Genomic DNA, 19268 nt, shown 5'->3' with positions numbered 1-19268 from the left:
CCCTAAGCGCCGGACATTAAAGCATTTCTAGTCGGCTACTCTTTCCATCCTGACGTCCTGTGTCTGTTGGAGAAAGGGAGATTTTTAACGTGAAACTGCGTTATTGTGTTTTTACCATTTTAATAATCCATTTGTTTTTGAGGATGAGTTTTTAAAAAAAACGCATATTTTCCACAACTCTGCAGAATCTCTCTGCCCCTGCTCTCTCTCTGTGTGTGTGTGTGTGTGTGTGTGTGTGTGTGTGTGTGTGTGTGTGTGTGTGTGTGTGTGTGTCAGCGCTGCACACAGGGCGTCCTGGCAGAGCAGTGATTACCATCCTAACTTTAAATAAAATAAATATAGAAAGACAACAGCCTTATGTATATGTGATAGACGTTTTGGTGTGTTTGGTTACTAGCCCCACCCAGAACACCTCCAAAGCACCCAAGTTGCATTTGCATAACCTCACATCATTCAACTCACTGCAGAGGGGCAGCAGCTCAACGTCAACATCCTCCTAGACTATAAACTCTTCCAGAAACATCTGAATCTTGACTGCAGGCCAAGGTTTGAGCTTTACTCTGTGGCTACACTTGCTCTTTGTGACCACTTAGCAGCACAACACCTGCATTATTGCAACCACTGCAATGGTCTAACTTTCTGTCTTTTTTTTTTTTTTTAGCCACACTTATGAGAAATACAGAAATACCTCTCATCGCTCACTCAGGAAAACTCTTCATTCTTCAAATGTATGACACACAATGTTTATCTGGCTGCCACGGTAAATGTGATATTAACCTGTCCATTTCTTACTGGTTAATTCACAAAATTTTAATTTTATAATATATAGAGCATAACTCTCAAGTTTCATGCTGTGGATATTTAGGGTATCCAATGTGTAAGTGTTCCCCATGAAATTAATAATGTACTAGAGAGTACTGACCCCTGTAGATAGAATTGTAATCAGAAGCCAATAGATTGGTGGTTTAAAATAAAAAAAAGGAAATATTCTTAATTTAAAGATTAATGCACAAGTGTCCGTTTCACCATCACTGCACTGTTTTTTCATGCTATCCTCCTTCCCTGAGCGTCTCGCCCTCCCTCAAAATTCCTCAAGTGTCTGGGCTGGAAGAAAAACAGTCTTGATTGACATTTAGCTCTCTAAGGCTTTATACAAACCAAGTCCTAGCTCTGCCAAAGCATATTACTTCAGCTACAGACCTTAAAACCCTCACAGAGAAAAGACATCTGTTAAAAAGAAAGAGGAGAGGCACAGAAAAAAAAAAAAAAAAAAAAAAAGACGAGGGGAAGCAAGGGACACGAGGAGGGATATAGAGGAGTGATAATGGAGAGAAAGCTGGATTTTCAGCACGTTTCTCCAGCTGGATCCATTTCTCCTTTAGTCACTGTCAAATTCAAAAGGCGCAGTGGTGGAGGTAGGTGGTACAAATAAAGCTATGTACATGTTATGGTCTCAATGAAACTGACATTCAGTAGACGCAGAAATACAATGTCGAGACTGAGGGCAAGCGAAGCAGGAAATTGTTAGAGGGCTAACAGTTACGAGTAAACATGTAGGAACACACAAGCTCATTGAAAACCTGCTGATTTAGAGTGACTGACATTTGCACAGTGCTATTGCTTAGCGCACAACAAACACTGCAGCAGGAGTGAAGTCTTCACCCTCGTCATATTGCTGTTACCTGTAGGCAGGGCTGTAAACTAACTTTTTGGCTCACCTGCCAAGGGGACCGGTAGATGAAAAAATCTACCGGCCAAGTAAATTTTTTACCGGCCAAGTAATAAATTGCCTCTTTTTGTTACATATACATCTGTTTCAGTACTTTTCATTGAGATAACAGTATTATATAGCGATATATATATTAGGAAAGAGACCAAAATATTATTCAAAATACATTTTTAATATTTTGAATATTCAAAACATTGCGAACATGGGCAGTGCCAGTACCAGTTAACCTCCTGTTCTGATAACAAATGATAATAACAAAATTCAAGGAAAAAAAAAAAAAAAATAGTACAGAACAAAGTGGATCAGTGCATGATCTTTGGTCTCTTCTGATAAAGACGTCAGAGCAGTCACGGCAGGTTGAGTGAAGAGATGTTCGGACTGAGCCCGAGACACTGATTTGCAAACAGCGTGACATTTTTCTTCCTTCGTGCTCTCGGATGGTCTCGAGTTTCATCGTTTTATTGCCAACCACAATTAATTGGTGCGCTGCTTTCTCCTCTATACTCTTTCTTTTTGGGTCACTCACACCGGGTATGTGCCTCCACATTGCTGCGCCGGAACAACACTGCGCGGGCTGGTGGTGACGCGTGGAGGCTGATTTATACTACTGCGTCAAGTCGACGCCGTCACGACGCAGAGCCTCTGCGTCGACGTGAACCCCCGACACAGAGCCTCTGCGTCCGTCAACGTGCACCTCCAAAAATGTCTAGGCATTTTATCGCAGCAATGTTTTGCTATATTGTGACAAACACTTACCTGCCCCATGGCATGTAGCCCTCCAAAATTAAGTCGCCAGGGGAATATTTTAGTCGCATTTGGCGAGTGGCGACCGTTAGTTTACAGCCCTTCCTGTAGGTATAATTTAAGATACTATAAGTGATGGCTGCAGCCATGTATTAAACAGGGAAAATTAAAGTACGATGGTGAATGACAACTATCTGTTCTGAACAGTTCAAGCAATCTGATGCTCAATATGACCAGGAACATGGTTGCTGAAGTTTGACAAATGCACACAATGCAGTTTGGCGTTTCCAGAGTTGACATTTATTTTAAATAACGTGGCTCAACGTGTTATTTCTGTAATTTGGAGAGATATGCATGAGGCTGTACTTAGCCACAGTGGTGCTTTGGACTGACACAGGTTAGCATGCTATTTATTCATAGTACTAAACACAAAGTACAGCTGAAGTATTGGACAAATGAATAAATTGACCTGATGATCGGCAAAGATCACCAGTTCATCCTGAGGGGGGCGAGAATGCGTGTACCAAATTTCATGGCAATCCATTCAATTGTTGTCGAGACATTTTACTCACAACTACAAATGTCTTGGTGAGAGTTAGTAGTAGTTAGGTGAGATTGCTGCAAAAGCAATCCCACTATATGTTCTACTCAGTTTCAAAACTTCTTTAATGTATTTAGTTTACTAATAGACAGTTCGGTCTGGCCCAAAATGGTGGACCAACTGAACCATGCACCTAATGTGGCAAAAAAGCCCAAGTACTGATCTCAATTCTATATATACTTTTAGTGCATCTCATCTGTCATTCACACTGACAAATCAGTAGCCTCAAACTAAACTCCATTATTGCCGATATACCAACTTTTGCATAAATTTGTTTTGCAAATTTTTAGCACAAAACGTTTAGATCTTTAGTAGATTAGATTAATAGTGTTCTGCTATTGCTTTATTGTCTTTGTGAGTAACTGTCTAGAATGTGGTTGTTAGTTTGGCACAAACTCTATGAATTCCACTTTGGATAGCAGGCTGTGTAAATACACTGCAGTGCTGTCTCTGACAACAGCTCTGATGATTGCAGCATATCTTCCTGTCCAGGAATTCAGGTCGAAATACCTTTTTCATTAACTGCAACTACAAGAGAATACAAGGGCTATTCATAAGACTCACTGACATGGCTGGTGTGACATTATGACTTGATATTGTCATAGTAGAGTGATTTCTACATTTACACATGAATGACAGCCGCACCACTACTACCCTGATCATTTACACGTTCCATCCGCAATTCAAAACAGTCAATTTTCAGTCCACGAGGCTGTAGTTTCACCAACTCAAGCTATTTCAATACAACAAAATATCTCACCTGTACAATTATTCAAATGTTCTTTGACAATGCCCCAAACATGTTTGCATGGATATGCCTGAGCATGTGTGTGTGAGCGTTTTGCACATGACTTACAGAGACTGGAGAGAATGAAGGGTCTTCAGGGCTGCGCTGGGCACAGTCTTTAGCTGGTTATTCTGGAGCATCCTGAAGATGAAATGGTGAAAGTGATGATATCAACTCAACAAAATCAACAATGTTCCTTTTGCATCACAAACCTAAAACAATATGTATCCACAGGTACATTCCTTGTTCACTATACTAGTGAGCTTTCTGAAGGTCTCCTCTGTGTGTTGATTTGAGTCAACACACAGTGAGTGTGTTGAGCCACACTGGTTACAGTTATTCCTTTGGAAAGGACAGTGGTTTCCCTGATTTCGTGTTTGCCAAGCTGATGAGAAAACTTTGATCATCAAATGAAAGCATTTGTTTGTTTGTTTTTAGTCTGTATTTCATCTTTGGTTCATTAAGAGCAATGTAAAAATTGTGTGTCCTTATATAGTTAGTGTTTGTAATAACTGACCCAAATCCAATGTGAATGGGGCTGTTTGAACTGCATGTAGTCAAAATAAAACTTATAATGTTGTGACTTCTGTAGTTGCAGATAACAATGTGAATAAATCAACTGATATAAGCATATACAATGCCTCGATGTGTTTGTGTTTTCAGTCTCATATCTAAGACCTCACCTCTGACTCAACCGGACTTTAAACTTTTGGCTCAGTGCAGAATCAACAGGGCAGTGCTTTTTGTGTGCAGCACATAATTGTGCTGCCTGATGTAAATTATGCAGAATTAATTCATAGACAGAGCTTGTATGCAATTCTCTGTTGATGTTACAGTTTACAGTCGGGGCAGGAATGGAAAAGTGCATTTAGTCTATTCTAAGTGGATGTTAGTTGTATGACTATGATTAGGGTAGCAATAACTGACAGCACCAGAATGTTACCACAAACTGCAATGTTTACCCCCCCACCCCTTGTGTGGAGCACTTCACGCTGTCACAGCCATAAGTGTATGTGGTGGTGTATGTATGTGTGTACTGACACCGGTGGTGGTGGCAGGGAGGATGTATGCTTACAGGACTTTGAGCTGATGCAGTCCAGACAGGGCTTCAGGGTGGATGAATGACAGGTCATTCCCCGCAAGTCGTCTGAATAAGAGAGAGAAGGAAAGAAAGAGAGAAAGAGAGAGCGAGAGGGAGAGAGTCAAGTTTATATTTGAGACATTTCTTAAAAGCTACAGGAGACCATGTTTGCTGCATGAAAAGAACATACTGTTACAAACAGAGTATATTGTATTAAGAAAGCAATACACAGTGTTGAGAACTTCTTCACATCCAACGCCTTAGTAGATCAGGTTCCAGCTCTCAAGCTGAACACGGGGTCTGGGGTGTCAAAGACATGCGTCTGTGCCATGGCCTGTTGTCACTTCGTCTGTCACCCACAAGAGATTAGAACTGTTCCTGGCCTCCCTACCATCACTATTCAATGCTCCCTTTAGAGAGAGTGAAAAAATAATTCACCGCCCTGAGGCTGAGACAAGCTGTGTATGACTCTAACGTTATCGTTATTTCCTTTAAACAGTTTTGTCTTGAAACATTTATCATAAGGCAGCTGCTTCAGTCTCTGCACGAATTACTTGAGGCTGAGGGGACACCTCCCTTTCCTGCTCGGCACAGGAAGTGTATAGGAAATAGGGGTGTAAATAAGCATGGGACAGGCTGACTGGCACACGGAGCCCAAGTATACTATCTGGCTTGAGAGATTAGCAACAGATTTATCACTCTGCAATGTGAGTCAGGCCAGACTGAATTCCCTGCAACAAGAGCTGTTGGGTGTGAGCCTGAGAATCAAGGCTGACTGTACTAGAAGACCATGTACCCTTCGTGTGGATTGAAAACTGTTTTTTTGTTTGTATGCAAGAAAGCTTTCATAAGTTTCTATCCACCTGTTTTTATTTATCAATGTGCACATAAAAACATAGAAACAAGATGATTTCAATGAATCAACTTTTAATATTTGCATCACAGTGGTGGATGGAAACAGTCATTTAACTCCACTTTCTTTTGCAGATTTTTGGAAAATTTGTTCCAAGTTCATGAAACATTTGGATGGAAAATTGGCTTCAGAGGCAACAAATTACTAATAAATTTCCATCTACCACATGAATGGAGAGTCACCTGTTCAGCAGCCAAGACACAGCGTCACAGAAGATGGCAAGTCCAAAAAGACTGTAAAATGCTTCAAAGAGTTAAATAAAGTCTTTCTGTGCTTCTAAATTGAAAGCTTCTGACAGCTTGACAGGAGAGCATGTGAGTAAACAATTAAAAAACAGAATGAAGAAACACCTTACTTTGCCAAAAGAAATTATTTAGTTGATTGTTTTTTTTTTAATTTTTATTTATTTTGGATTGATTTACAATCTGTTGCCAAAAAAAAAAACTATATGTCTCATCATCATGGTCTCCACCAACAGCAGACTAACTGCTCTGAACGCACATTAAAAGAAGATTTTGGACGTCACAGGCCATATTTACTGTATGGTTGACTATAGCTGTCATATTTGGATGTGAATGCTCACCAGCTTTTTAAAGAGGCTGTCAATTGAGATTGACTTGGCTTTGAGACAAAGACATATTCAATAATTCACAATACCACCAAATCAATCAATGTGAACACTTGTCTCTACTGAGCCACAATTTGTCAAGAGCGTGTCTTTCCACATCTTTTTTGAAATTAGACTTTCACTCCAAGACCTGCAGTTATAGTCATGACTACAGTACAAGTTGTCGCACGCATATGGACGCCTACAAATTAAAAATTACATATTCTGGTTGATTTCCAACAGATAGTAGCCAATGTGGTTAATTCAATATGACTTAATTCCTCAAGAACTCACAGAACCCAGAACCTGCAGTCAATGTCACAAGCTGCTAAGCTCTACATGCAAAGGTGTTTTGACAAATCTTTCAGATCCTTCAGGTTTCACAATATAAAGAGCTTCTCCTCCTCTTGCATCTCTCAGCAAATTCAGGACGTCGCCCCAGGCTTTGATGAGGACAGAAGAATGTGCTAAATCTCACTGAGGAAAGGCTAAATCCTATCCTTGTGCAACACCACTCCTTCAGGTCTACTTTTGTCAGGAGTAGATGCACAAAGAGCCCTGCAGTGCAGTCTGACAGAAGACTAAAAACATGACTTGTGAAGTTTACAAAAAAAAAACATATTTAGGCCTTAAACTTTGCTGTAACAATACACTAACTTTCTATAAGGGAAACTACTATAGCAAAACCCAAACAAGCACCCCTCCCCCACAACTTGCTCACATGCTCCCACATGTGCAATACACACCTTTCTGTATCACTGTCGGTATAGGTAGCTGTTACGATAAGCCTATGTCTTCATTTCAATTTCATTTCATGTTGTCAATGAAAATGTTCATATCACCATGTTCAGAGTTGTAAAGTGCCTCGGTTATAGAAAAGTTGCATTCCTTTTGCCCAGAGACTATGTTGCGTAGCTTAGAGTTGGAGGCATGAAACTCTCCTGGTTGAATCATCAGTACCAAAGATTAACAAATCAGAAATTAAAGTTTCTAGTTCAAATAAGGTAAAAGCCTGTGTACTACTTTGTAGTTGAAGTTAACTACAACTCACAAGCTGCATTTCAGCAGGAAAAATCCAATCACACCCAATTAATTTTGGATCAAATTAGCAGCTATAGTGCTGTGTTTTATTCCCAGCTGCAACGACTAAGTGTATTGCCACTGTCAGGCTTCTCCATGGCAGCGGCAACCAAGGCTCTTGGGTACTGTAGTATCATTATTACACATCATATTCATTGTACTGTAGAGAATAATGAAAACCAACCAATGAGTCCATAGTCCAAAATCCTTTAAGAGTAACTACACCTTCAAATTCTGAAGAAGAGCCCTTCCTCAAGGAATATTTTTAAAATGCAACAGGGGAGTGTGAGGGAGGCTCGTGGCAAGGGGTCAGGGGACATTGCTCATAGAATGGACAGTGAGGTAGAGCTGGTAGTAAGAAGTAACCTGCCATGTATCTATATGTACTAGCAAGAAGTTCTCCAGTGTGTGTGTGTGTGTGTGTGTGTGTGTGTGTGTGTGTGTGTGTGTGTCTGTGGTGGTAGTGAAAGTACATAGCTGTAGCTCCGCCATCACATTAAGATTACTGTTCACCAGCCTACTGCCACTGCAGAGGAATACATTTAAACATTACAAAACAAAAAACATTACATTAATGACAATAAATGCTTTAAATCATACTGTGCACAAAATGCAACATATAAGCAACATAAGACTGACCCAGATGTCATTATCACAATTCACTGTAGATGCAGTCAGCCTATTGGTCACAGGTTATTTTCAAGAATACAAACAAACTGCTAAGGAGTCGGAGAATACCTGTCATCACGTCTGCTGAGCTTTGTTGCGCCTTTGGCAAGAAAGAAAGAGAGCAGAGGAGATTGCGTGACTACGAAGGAAGCTATATTCCTCCCTCGTCTCCGCTCCTGTCCTGTATGAGGATGGCCCGCTCTCTTTCTCTGTCAACTCTTTCCCTTTCTGTCTTTGCCCTCAGGGCCCATGCTCTGGTTCACTGACACTGCTGCAGCCTCAGAGCAAAAAAGCCATCCACCAAAGTTCACTGAGACAAGCCTGCAGATTTGTTTCCAGAAAAAGGTTGAACAAACACACATATGAACTAAGGGTATATGTCAATCAAAATACCTCTCTTTAAAAACAGACGCCCCATAGACAGTCCATTCATTATGACGATCTAAGACAAGAAAGACGTAGCAGTAAGACTGGGTGGCTTTTTAGCCTTGTTGCCATGGAAACCATTGTTTTGCCCTCTTCCTTCCTGCCTTGCATTCCTCCACACAATGTGATGAAAAGTAAATTGCCTTTCGACAAAGGAGATTGGGGTGGTGTATGGAAAAGAAGAGGGTGAAGACTCGGCCGGCTGAAAGATGCAAGGGAGCTGAAAAAACATGGCCAAGTGGAGCTGGAACCGCTGTTCACTCGCTGGTCAGTTTGCATTCTCAGGGCCACATGTTACCTGATATCAGGTAGACAGATTTTATCTCTGACTCCCAGCAGCACAGAGCCACACAGCCGAGTATTTAAAGAATAAAGAAATAACAAACACCCACTGAGATTAGATGTATGCCACTCAACAAAGCCCCAGAGCATTGATGTGCTGTTGCCACCCTGATAATCCCTTAAAAGGAAAAATCCACACAGGATGTCACATGATTGCAGCTTCAATACATGTTGTCTCACCTCACCTTTTTAATTGAGCTTTACTGCACCTTTTATAACCGCCCTTGCTCAATTCATGAATGGCGAGTGATTCGTTACCTCACGTAATGCTGCGCTTATCTTCTCCGGCTCAGAATAAGGGCATGTTGTGCACCAATACTGTGTGTTTTGCAGTACAAACTCAAATACCCAGGTGCGTATCATAAAGCCCAGCCCTCATGTCAACATTGTACAGAGTAAATACATCATTAACAAGTGGGGGGGGCATGTACTCACAGTTCTTCCAGATAGGGGAAGTTCTTGAATACATATGCTGGAAGCTCAGTGATGTTGTTCATGCTCAGGTCACTGTGGAAACAAAAAAAAAATATCAGTTAGAAACACAGTGAAATCTCTGAGCTCACTAAAACCTTTGAATCAGAGTTTGTTATGTTTTTAGTAAGCAGGCTTAACAGATCTTAAATGTTTTACTTACTTGTATAAGATTTTGTATTTATTAGAGAAATTCATCTCTGTCTTGTTGTATGAACCAAACTACATCAAACGTGCAATTAAGATCGTAACATGATGAAGTCTTTGAGTTGTGTAATTGTAAACTATACGAACAACAGGGTAGCTGTGTTACACATGCCTTAAGACAGTTTTATAATTTTTTTTCATTTTATGTCTTTTGACTGTGCCTGCATGAGTGCAAGCTCAACGACAAAAAAGCCTTGAAAAAACCCTTCTCCTTAGCCGCAGGGATCTTCAGTTTTCAAACCAACTTCAAGTAAAGATAGGCATGTAGCAGCATGAAAAATATGCACACAGGACTTGATTTGCTTCCCCGCCAAAGCTAATATGAGAATATGTGTTTACATTTTCATAATGATATTTCAAAGAAAACACACTGATATGTATATGCTCACTACTGAAACCGTGTTATCTTTAGGAAAGCAGTGCTGTGTGTTTTCAACTGGCAGTGAAATGTAAGGGACAAAATGCTACATTAGGTCTGCAGAGGAGACCTATAATGTGAAAGTAAACTCAACTCTGGATGCCTAATCTTGAGTAGGAATCTACTAACCTGCTTCAAAAGAAAGCCCCCACCCCTCCTCCACCCAGACGCCATATGTAAAGAGATGGCTCATATCAAGACTGAAAAAACATCCGGGATTCACAAATGTAGCAACCCCCTGCCCCCCTCCCTTTCACTCTCCGACTGGTCATCTTGAATTTCACTGCCAGATCTCTCTAGGACCTTGTGTGTGGGCCCCTGAATCCTACAAGGATCATATTGCCCTTCCTCTGCAGTCCCAACTACACACACACACACACACACACTCACAAACACACACATAAAGAAGCCTTAAAAGGCGGGCCCTGACATAACCCTCATCATCCCAGCGACCTATATCCCATCTCCGCTTACCTGGTTATCCAATTACCATATAGACTGTGCAGCTACAACACCACTTCCATCAACATCCTGCTTATGGGTTTTTTTTTTTTTTCCTACCCTGACAACATCTCTGGTGGTGTTCTGCAACCACTGCTGCAGATCTGCCACCACTGATGGTCAGATGGATACATCCCTAACCACATTTTAAACCGTTTGACTAAATCTTCTGCAGACTGTTGACTGCTTTGAACCACATGCAAGCCTGGGGAGTATGGGAGGCCTGCACGACTCTATCACACTTCCTCCCTCCCTCTGTGTGTGGCTGCTTTACTCATCAAGGTCCTGGCCTGTCCCAGCTAAGATAGATTGAAGAGGACACTAAAAATGCAGATGTGATAAACGGTGACAAGCCTAAATGCTTCTACAAACAGGTATCAGTAAATTTCTATCACATGTGCCATTTGGCTTCATTTTAGCAGAGGAAGCAGAGAATCTGAGAAAAAAAAACAGACATGCTTTGAGAAAAGGAAAATATAATTGCTAAGGTATAATAAGAGCATATTCTAACAATATAGAGGCAATCAGCTATGTGAGGGCCAAGCAGCCCAGCAGGCCACTGTTGCCATGGAAACGCTATGTCATTGTGTCAAGGGCATGGTTGTAAGCACTCACAGCAAGTTTCATGTCAGTTGATTAAAGATTGGTTGCGATATGACTTGAGTTCTTCCATGTTGTAACTTTTGTGAGACTTAGCCTGAAGATCAGCTGTGCCAATTTTAGTGACGATTGGCAAAGTTTGTCTGAGAAGTAGTGAAAAAACACTTTTACATAAAATCCAATATGGCAGAAAATCATTGAACTCAGCTTTATCCAAGGAATCTAATGGTACCTCATTTTTGAAAATCAGGCATACGGTCCAAAAGTTACATACGTGAACATACCCCCAAATCTGACCTGTTGGTGGCGCTAGACCTCTTAAAGCACAGATGTGACACTTGGTGAAAAGCATCACAGGGGTGTCCCCAATCAGTGTGCCCAATTTCAAATTTTTTTACCATATGGTTTTAGGGGCTGCCTTTCGAGAGAAAGAAAAAGATGAAGGTAGAGATACAATGGGGTGCATACGCACTGCTTACACGCTCACAGACACAGAGAGACAAACATTAAAACACTGTGTATAGTGTGATAAATAACAGTTTTAACAGTGTGTAGTGATCATCTACTAAAATTAGATGAGATTAACAGTAAATACACTTATATCTGGTGCAAAGACTAACTGAGCATATTTCTGCTTAGGTGAATATGGGGGTTTTAATCATATACAGTTTAAACCGTTGTGTTTCTGCCATGCTGAAACGATCATCTCTGTGCATCTGTTGCATCTCTGAAACTTCCTACAACCTGTTGTTTATTTGACATTATTTCTAACAAAACAAACCCATATTAAAACACCACAAAAGACAGTGCCTATAACAAGTGTCCATAGAATTCAAACACAGCAACGAAGCACAGAGCAGCTGCCTGTTGCAGCAGCACTTTGTAAGTTCAAACTTGGCCTGTTTATAGTGTGTTTACCAAGTACAGATTTACAGATCACTGCATAACCACACAAACTACGTCTTACAAAGAGCTTAATTGTTGCTAAATATTTACACTTAATAACTACTGGGCGTAACTGTTGTGCAGCCGCTTTAACCACCTGATAAAACTTACTTGTTGGGAAACTTTGTGAGGTGATATGTAAGAGCACAATAGGCTTCATAACTAAGACAAAACCATATGTTACCCAGACCAATCCAAACAAGCAGGAAAAGACTTTGAGGTCATAAGCCAAAATGCCAAAAGCTACTGTAACATAACTAGAGAGTTCATTGGTTCCTATGAGAGGTTTCACCGGAAGGACAACAATCAGCGCAGCACTTCACAAATCAAGCCTGTGTGGCAGAGTGGCCAAAATAAACACACTCCTAGAAAAAAGGGACACGCTTTGAACAAAGATCCTGTGGTCTGATAAATCGAAAATCCAACATTTCAGCCTTAATGCAACGTGTAATGGCTATACAAACCAGACACAGCTACTGTACTTATCCATTTAAAACCAACCCACACCATACTGTAACACTATATTGTAAAAATGTTCAGGAAAGCTTATGCAATCAATATTTTTTCATTTTGGATTTAAAATGAATTTACATCAGTTGGTAGAGATTTGTTTTCACTTTTTGTGTAATTTCTTTTGTGTAAAAAAAAAAAAAAAAAAAAGTTGAATGGATATTTCATACCTGTATTATCTGACAAATTTGAAAATGACCTACCATCCAAAGCTCTAAAAAAAAATACTTAAAATACAAAAAAAAAGTTTTAATTTCTGAATATTGTGCTTAGATTATCAGTGGTTCCAGTGTGTTGACCTGCTGTCAAAGCAAAAGTGAAACATACAGCACATCTGTCATCAGTGCCTTTTTTTCACAGCCTGTAGAAGTGACTTTTAGTGTACAACATTACACTAGACAACACCTTAAATTTACACGAGGACAACCTTATTTAATGTAAAATGCATGTGGGATAATGAGCTATACATTATCACACATGCAATAACACATGAATTGCATTAGTCAGTTAAACATATGGCTTGGTCCATTTCAACTAAGTTCAGTGATAACGCAGCATAAAGCAGAAGACCAGTTGCTATGGTTACCTGCTGTTTAATAAACCTTGCATACTGATGGTGGTTAAACTGCTGACCAGAACATACTTTATGTGTCCTGTTTGCCAATCAGAAAACGGCAATAGACGGTGCTTACAAGTGACATATAAATGTATGACAGGATCAGGATTTTGAAAAGGAAAATTTGAAAAACAATTTTAAAAAAATGCACCTTCCCTCATGGAGACTTTGTGTGGCATTTATAGAGAATCTGTTGCATGTTCCCAATTAATGTTTCTGTCACAGTTTGTTGGATCACTCAGGCAGTCTGCTGATAGAGCAGCTCTACAGTCTGCTCACAGGGAATTTAAGCACTGTTTTCATTTCCCTTTTACTCATGTTTTTATCATATCATTCAGAAAGTGTTCAGACCCCTTCAATTTTTTTAACATTTTGTTATGTTGCAGCCTCATGAAAAAATATCAAATTCAAGCTCTTTGCTGTAACACTTGCGTGCCTTTTCTCTTGATCATCTTTGAGATGTTTCTACACCTTGATTGGAGTCTACCCGTGGTAAAAACAGCTGATTGGAAATGATTCATAAAAGGTACACACCGGTTTATATAACATCTCACAGCTGATAATGCATATCAGAGCAAAATCCAAGCCATGAGGAGGAAGGATCTGCCTGTAGAGCTCAGAAACAGGATTGTGTTGAGGCTCAGATTTGGGGAAGGCTACAAAAAACATTCTGCTGCACTGAAGGTTTCCAAGAGCACAGTGGCCTCCATAATTCTTAAATTGAAGACGTTTGGAACAAGTAGGACTCTTCCTAGAGCTGACTGCCTGGCCAAACTGAACAATCAGGGCAGAGGGGCCTTGGTAAGACAGATGACCAAGAACCTGAAGGTCACTGTGGTTGACCTCCAGAGATCCTGTGTGGAGATCCAGAACTTCCAGAAGTTCATCTCAAAGATGATCACGAGAAATGGGAGCAGAATTTTAATTGTCATAGCAATGAGTTTGAGTTCTTATGTCAATGTGATATTTCAGTTTTTCCTTTTTAATAAATTTGCAAAAAAATCCTACATTTAAGAGCCTTATACATAATCTATAGAATATAGTGTATAATCGTATTAAGTACATTTCAATACATCATTTTCAATAGTACTAGCAACGATTTTTCATATTCATAGCAGGATTTACATATCTTCGAATGCAAATTACAAGTTCACTTCCTTCACGTTTTTCTTTTAACTTTATCATCTTTCTTGAACAAGTGAAACCTGATTTCCAGAGGTAGAAGAGCTTACCCTTCTCCCCCCTGTATTTAACGAGTTCAATGTTTTCTGAAAGTAAACTGTACAGCAAAGATCAAGACTTTTCCAAACTCCCTTTCTTTTGAAGCTAAACTTTTTATCAGTTTTGAGAAAAACTGCACGTCTTGAAAATATGGACTAACATAATCTCCTTCCTTCTTTTTTGTAACCAGGCGCTACTACTCTACTAAACTTATTTCTACAATCCACACAAAAACTCTGTCAGTCCTCACCAATAATGTATCATTCTATGAGGCCAGTGCTGGAATACAGCAAAATTTTCTCAAAACATACAATCAAGGATGTTCAAGATACTAGTAAAAAACAATTAAATGGATGCTGCAGCACACTGCACTGCACAATGCAATGACGAGTTGATCAATTGTGTCAAATATTGGTGAATAGACAGTTAAGATTATACATCGTAGATATGTACATGATTTGGTACAAAGGACATTTAAAAGCTAACCTATCTCTATTATGTCACATTACTGAAGGAAACAAATGGGAGTTTCAGCACAGGTATATTATGGACGGTGAATGCACAATTAGCAGCATCCTTCTGCTCCAGTCTTGGGCTATACACTGAATAAATGTCAACTACCTAAGATGGTCTAGAATTGTCGATGTGCTCTCCACACGACAAACATTACATTTCTTTACACTTCTGAGCATTTGCTCATCATTCTTTTCAACGCTCATGTCCTGTTAACAGGTCTTAGTCCTATGACCCTGACCTTTGACCATTTAAGTCAAAAACCTCAAATCTTAAAAAACTCAGCTTGGGATGATAGTTCATTTTTGAATACTGGGCACAAGATGCAGAAAACCTGCAATCATTAGCAGTTAGAAACTATGTGATGGGGGGATGGGAATAGGTGTATAAGTGGAGGACAGGGTTGGGGACTCAGAGAGGGGGAGAGAGCGTTAATATTCCCCCATCCACAAGTCATCCTGTTTGGGAGCGGGAACCACTGACTGGATCCTTTCACCTCTGCTGACCAAGAACAAAAGTATCATTCAGTTAAAAATGGATTGAGGGCACCAGTGGTGAAGCCGGCTAGCTTCACCAGCAGAGTGCAAGACCCCTGACGCCACCCCTCTGTTTTCCGTAAGTCTCAACCTTGTTCACACTATGAAAGGGCCTAACTCAAGTGAGATGTAAGCTGTAATAACTCCCTCTTGCTCCCTTAAAATGCACACAAGTTCATGCAGACACTGTGCCAAAAAACGAAACCTGTGCAGAGACTCAGTGACAGGTAAACTACATACCTTCAAAAGGAGTGTTTGCTTTGTAACTGGCTGAGGGGCCTCCTCTTTTCTCACTCATCTGCTTTTCTGTGACAGGGCTGTTTCCATTACAGATGCCAAAACTCAAGCCCCTGTGGGCTGTAGGTAAGAGTCCACTCGAACACTGTCATATGATTTATTGTACAATGTATGGTCTTTTGTTGCCATTTTTTTTTTCCTAGAGTAAAAAGGTACAAATCCACAGAACGACAAAATTAACAGCCTTAAATACTCAGCCTTGAAAAGAGTTGTTTTCCTGACCTTTGGACATAGTTATGCTTACAAAACACTACCTTCAATCTGTCTGTTTCTGCTATTTGGAGTGTATATATCTGTATGTTTGTATCTTTAAATTAATACACCTTACTCCCTGTTTTTGGCACCGACTAGATTTTTCCTCACTGTCTTTACATCACCATATTGATTCTAAAGACATGATAACTGCAAACAAATGTGAATGAGCTCAGTTGAAGATATTGTAATACAAAACACTCATATATGAGACTTTTCCCTTACACATCAGCAGGCCATTGTGGGTGCATTAGCCATGAGAGAAGGAGCCCTTGCAGCTGCAATATGTCTCACTAATCCATCATGATCCCTAACCCCAGTGCTTCACATACAAAAGACGGAGGGAGTGGGAGAGGACAACTAAAGTTCAAGAGACCAGGAGAACAAATGAGAGTAGGACAGAGAGAGGGACAAACAACCTTTCACATACTTTTAAGAGTTTGAAGTGAATACATTAGGCACGTTGGTGTTTAAAACTTGTCACAGAGCATTGAGATAACCATGGCGAGAGCAGACTGTGAGACGAGAAGATCTTGAAAACAACATATTGTTTTCCAGTTTGGCATAAAATAGGCCAGCACAGAGGGGATAAGAGGTATGATATCATTTTGTGAAAACATTGTTCCATGTTGAGATGTCAGACTGCCCATAATACATTGAGGCATTTTTTTCTCCCAGAGGAAGAAGTATGCCGAGAGATTCAGCTGTAAGCAGTAGGCCTAGCGTGACATGTCTTGACAGCCTGGTATATGAATCCACTCCCTCTGTTTACTTTACCTAACACTCTCTTAACAATGGTGATTTCAAGTGGCACAATATTGGTTCTGGTGTAGTGAGGCTTGGGCCACAATTCTTAAAAGGTGGCAAAACCACATAGAGGTTTCCCCAAACAAGCACAAGCCTTTACACTTTGAGGCAAGGCGACAATGAAACGCAAGTTATTCTATTAACCAAGAAACATTCTAAATAGACAAGTGCCTGTGTAAACTCAAAGTCATAACTCCTTCTATTTGTTATTCAAGGGAGCACAGTAACTACAACAAGCCACAATAAATTGCTGTTTTCAGTTCTGTTGCAGAGGTGATTACTTAAGTTTATGATTAACCCAGTGGCTGTGAAACAAACTGAAGAGTTTCTTCATGGGGCAATCAACTGTATATGCACCCTTCCGTGCAGATCTAACCTGCCTGGTGCCCATTAGCTCCACTTTTTTTTGTAAAAACCAGTGCCCTTACTTTGAAGCAGAAGTTAAACTCTTGTGGTGAGAATGTGACAATGGCACAAGCTTGACTCCTAATTATTTTACGTATGTACAGCACTGGGAACAAGGCAGTGCTGGCTACAATCCATACAGCAGAACTCACCCAAATCTAGCCCCATTTGTGAGCACAACACTCCGAACTTTACTCCATGATTCAGTCGCATAGCATTTCCAACCCAAACATAGGGGTAAAGTTCAAATTGTTATGTTTTCACCTGTGATCCAGCAGTAAGTTGTCTATTAAAAGGTGATTATGTGATCCCAGAAACATCTTCTGTTTGCCTGAAAAATAAAATGTTTATCAGGGGCCAAACTAATGTTTAAATCCAATATAGCCTGGTTTTCAATCCAATATTAGCTGGTTTAGCCCCAGACAAACATTTTATCATTCCTGGCAGAAAGTAGACATCTCTGATATCTGAAAAATACCTTTGAAAACACAACCTGCTGCTGGACGACGGGTAGCAAATAACGGTTAGAGGGAGTGCATGGAGTGATGAGGTCACAAACAGATCTAAGTCAAACCATGCTGATCATTAAGTCGTAAACATTCACTGGTTCCAGACACTCAAATGTGAGATTGCTGCTTGTCTCAGTTTTATATAGTTGTAAATTGAATATATTTTTTAATTTGGACTGCTAATTGCCAAAAAAAAAGAAATTTATAGACATAACATTGGCTCTGGAAACTTGTGCCTGTCATTTTTGACTACTTTATACATTTTATAGAGTGAATGCAGCAACTGACAATTGTTCTTATTATTTATTAAGCTTCTGATAATTTTTCTTGATAAACAGTTTGGTCTAAAAAATGTCCAAAGCGTCCAAAATGAAATATTCAAATTGCCTATAAATCCAGACAATAAAACCAAACCCCATAAATATTCAGTTTACTACCATGACAAAGAAAATAATCAAATCTGCACTTTTCAGACACTGGGACCAGAAAGTATTTATTGCTCTATTATCAAAACAGTTGTCATTTATTTTCTGAAGCTCAATTTATCGACTAATCAACTCTAAAATGACTGATTTAGAGCTGCAACCATTAGTCAATTAATCAGTTAGTTAACTGACAGATAATCGTCAACTAACTTGAATAATGAATAAACATTTTGTTCATAAGCAAATATGTAACTTTCACTGGTTGCAGCTTCTCAAATGTGAGAATGTAATACTTTTCAGGGTCATATCATATCAAAGTGAATATATCTGGGTTATGAACTGTTGATCGGACAAAACAAGACATCTGAAGATGTCATCTTGGCCTCCAGGAACTTATAATAGGCCTTTTCCACTTTTTACTTACATTTTCCAGATAAAAATAATGAATCTTGAAAATAATCAGAAGATTAATCAATAATGGAAATAAGCATCTGTTGCAACCCTGGATTAAAAGTAAAAAGTACCTAATAATATTAGTTTCAGCCCTACAGATGTCTGTTACAACTCAACTGTGAGCTGGTTTTATATTGTTTCTGAGAGGAATGCAACTTTTTAGCTGTACTGGAGAAGTTGGTAAGCAGTTGTAGCTATAACTGTGTGTTGTAAACTGACCTGTGAGAAGACCTTGGGTTGTGACACATCAAATAATGACTCAGACTACAAGCCCTGACTAACCAGGTCATTCTGACTAACATCTTCAGAGTATTTCCTCTAGTGAGACATACAGTATGTGAAAAGTTTACCCGGTGATGGTGAATGTCCATCATTCACTTGCGGTGCAAATACAACAACATCCCATACATGCACAGGGGCCTTTACGGTGAGGCATGTATAGGTGCACAGACATGTTTTGAGCGTGTACTTCGCGGTGGATGTTGGTTAGCACTTACAGGTAGTAGGTGAAAGCGCTGAGCCCGGTTGGGACGATGGTCAGTCCTCTCCCGGAGCAGTCTGCACCTCCATCTTCATCGCAGCTGCATGAGGGCGAACAAACGG

At 39.9% G+C, this 19268-nt stretch overlaps 1 protein-coding gene across 1 annotated transcript in view; it reads right to left on the bottom strand.

The window, feature by feature from the left end:
• The window catches only part of lgr4 (leucine-rich repeat containing G protein-coupled receptor 4), a 32252-nt gene that overhangs the window by 12326 nt on the left and 658 nt on the right, over nt 1-19268 (bottom strand). The window contains exons 1-4 of the mRNA XM_056371326.1: nt 19163-19268; nt 9415-9486; nt 4937-5008; nt 3931-4002 (exon numbers count right to left, since the gene is read on the bottom strand). The exon at nt 19163-19268 is cut by the window's right edge and continues 658 nt beyond it. Of these exons, the coding sequence (XP_056227301.1) occupies nt 3931-4002; nt 4937-5008; nt 9415-9486; nt 19163-19268 (322 nt within the window). The remainder of the gene's footprint in view (nt 1-3930; nt 4003-4936; nt 5009-9414; nt 9487-19162) is intronic.

This window comes from Seriola aureovittata, chromosome 1, assembly GCF_021018895.1.
Source record: "Seriola aureovittata isolate HTS-2021-v1 ecotype China chromosome 1, ASM2101889v1, whole genome shotgun sequence".
Taxonomy (NCBI): Eukaryota; Metazoa; Chordata; class Actinopteri; order Carangiformes; family Carangidae; genus Seriola; species Seriola aureovittata.
Note: the sequence above shows the minus strand (reverse complement) of the source record. Positions and strands in the feature narration are given on the sequence as shown.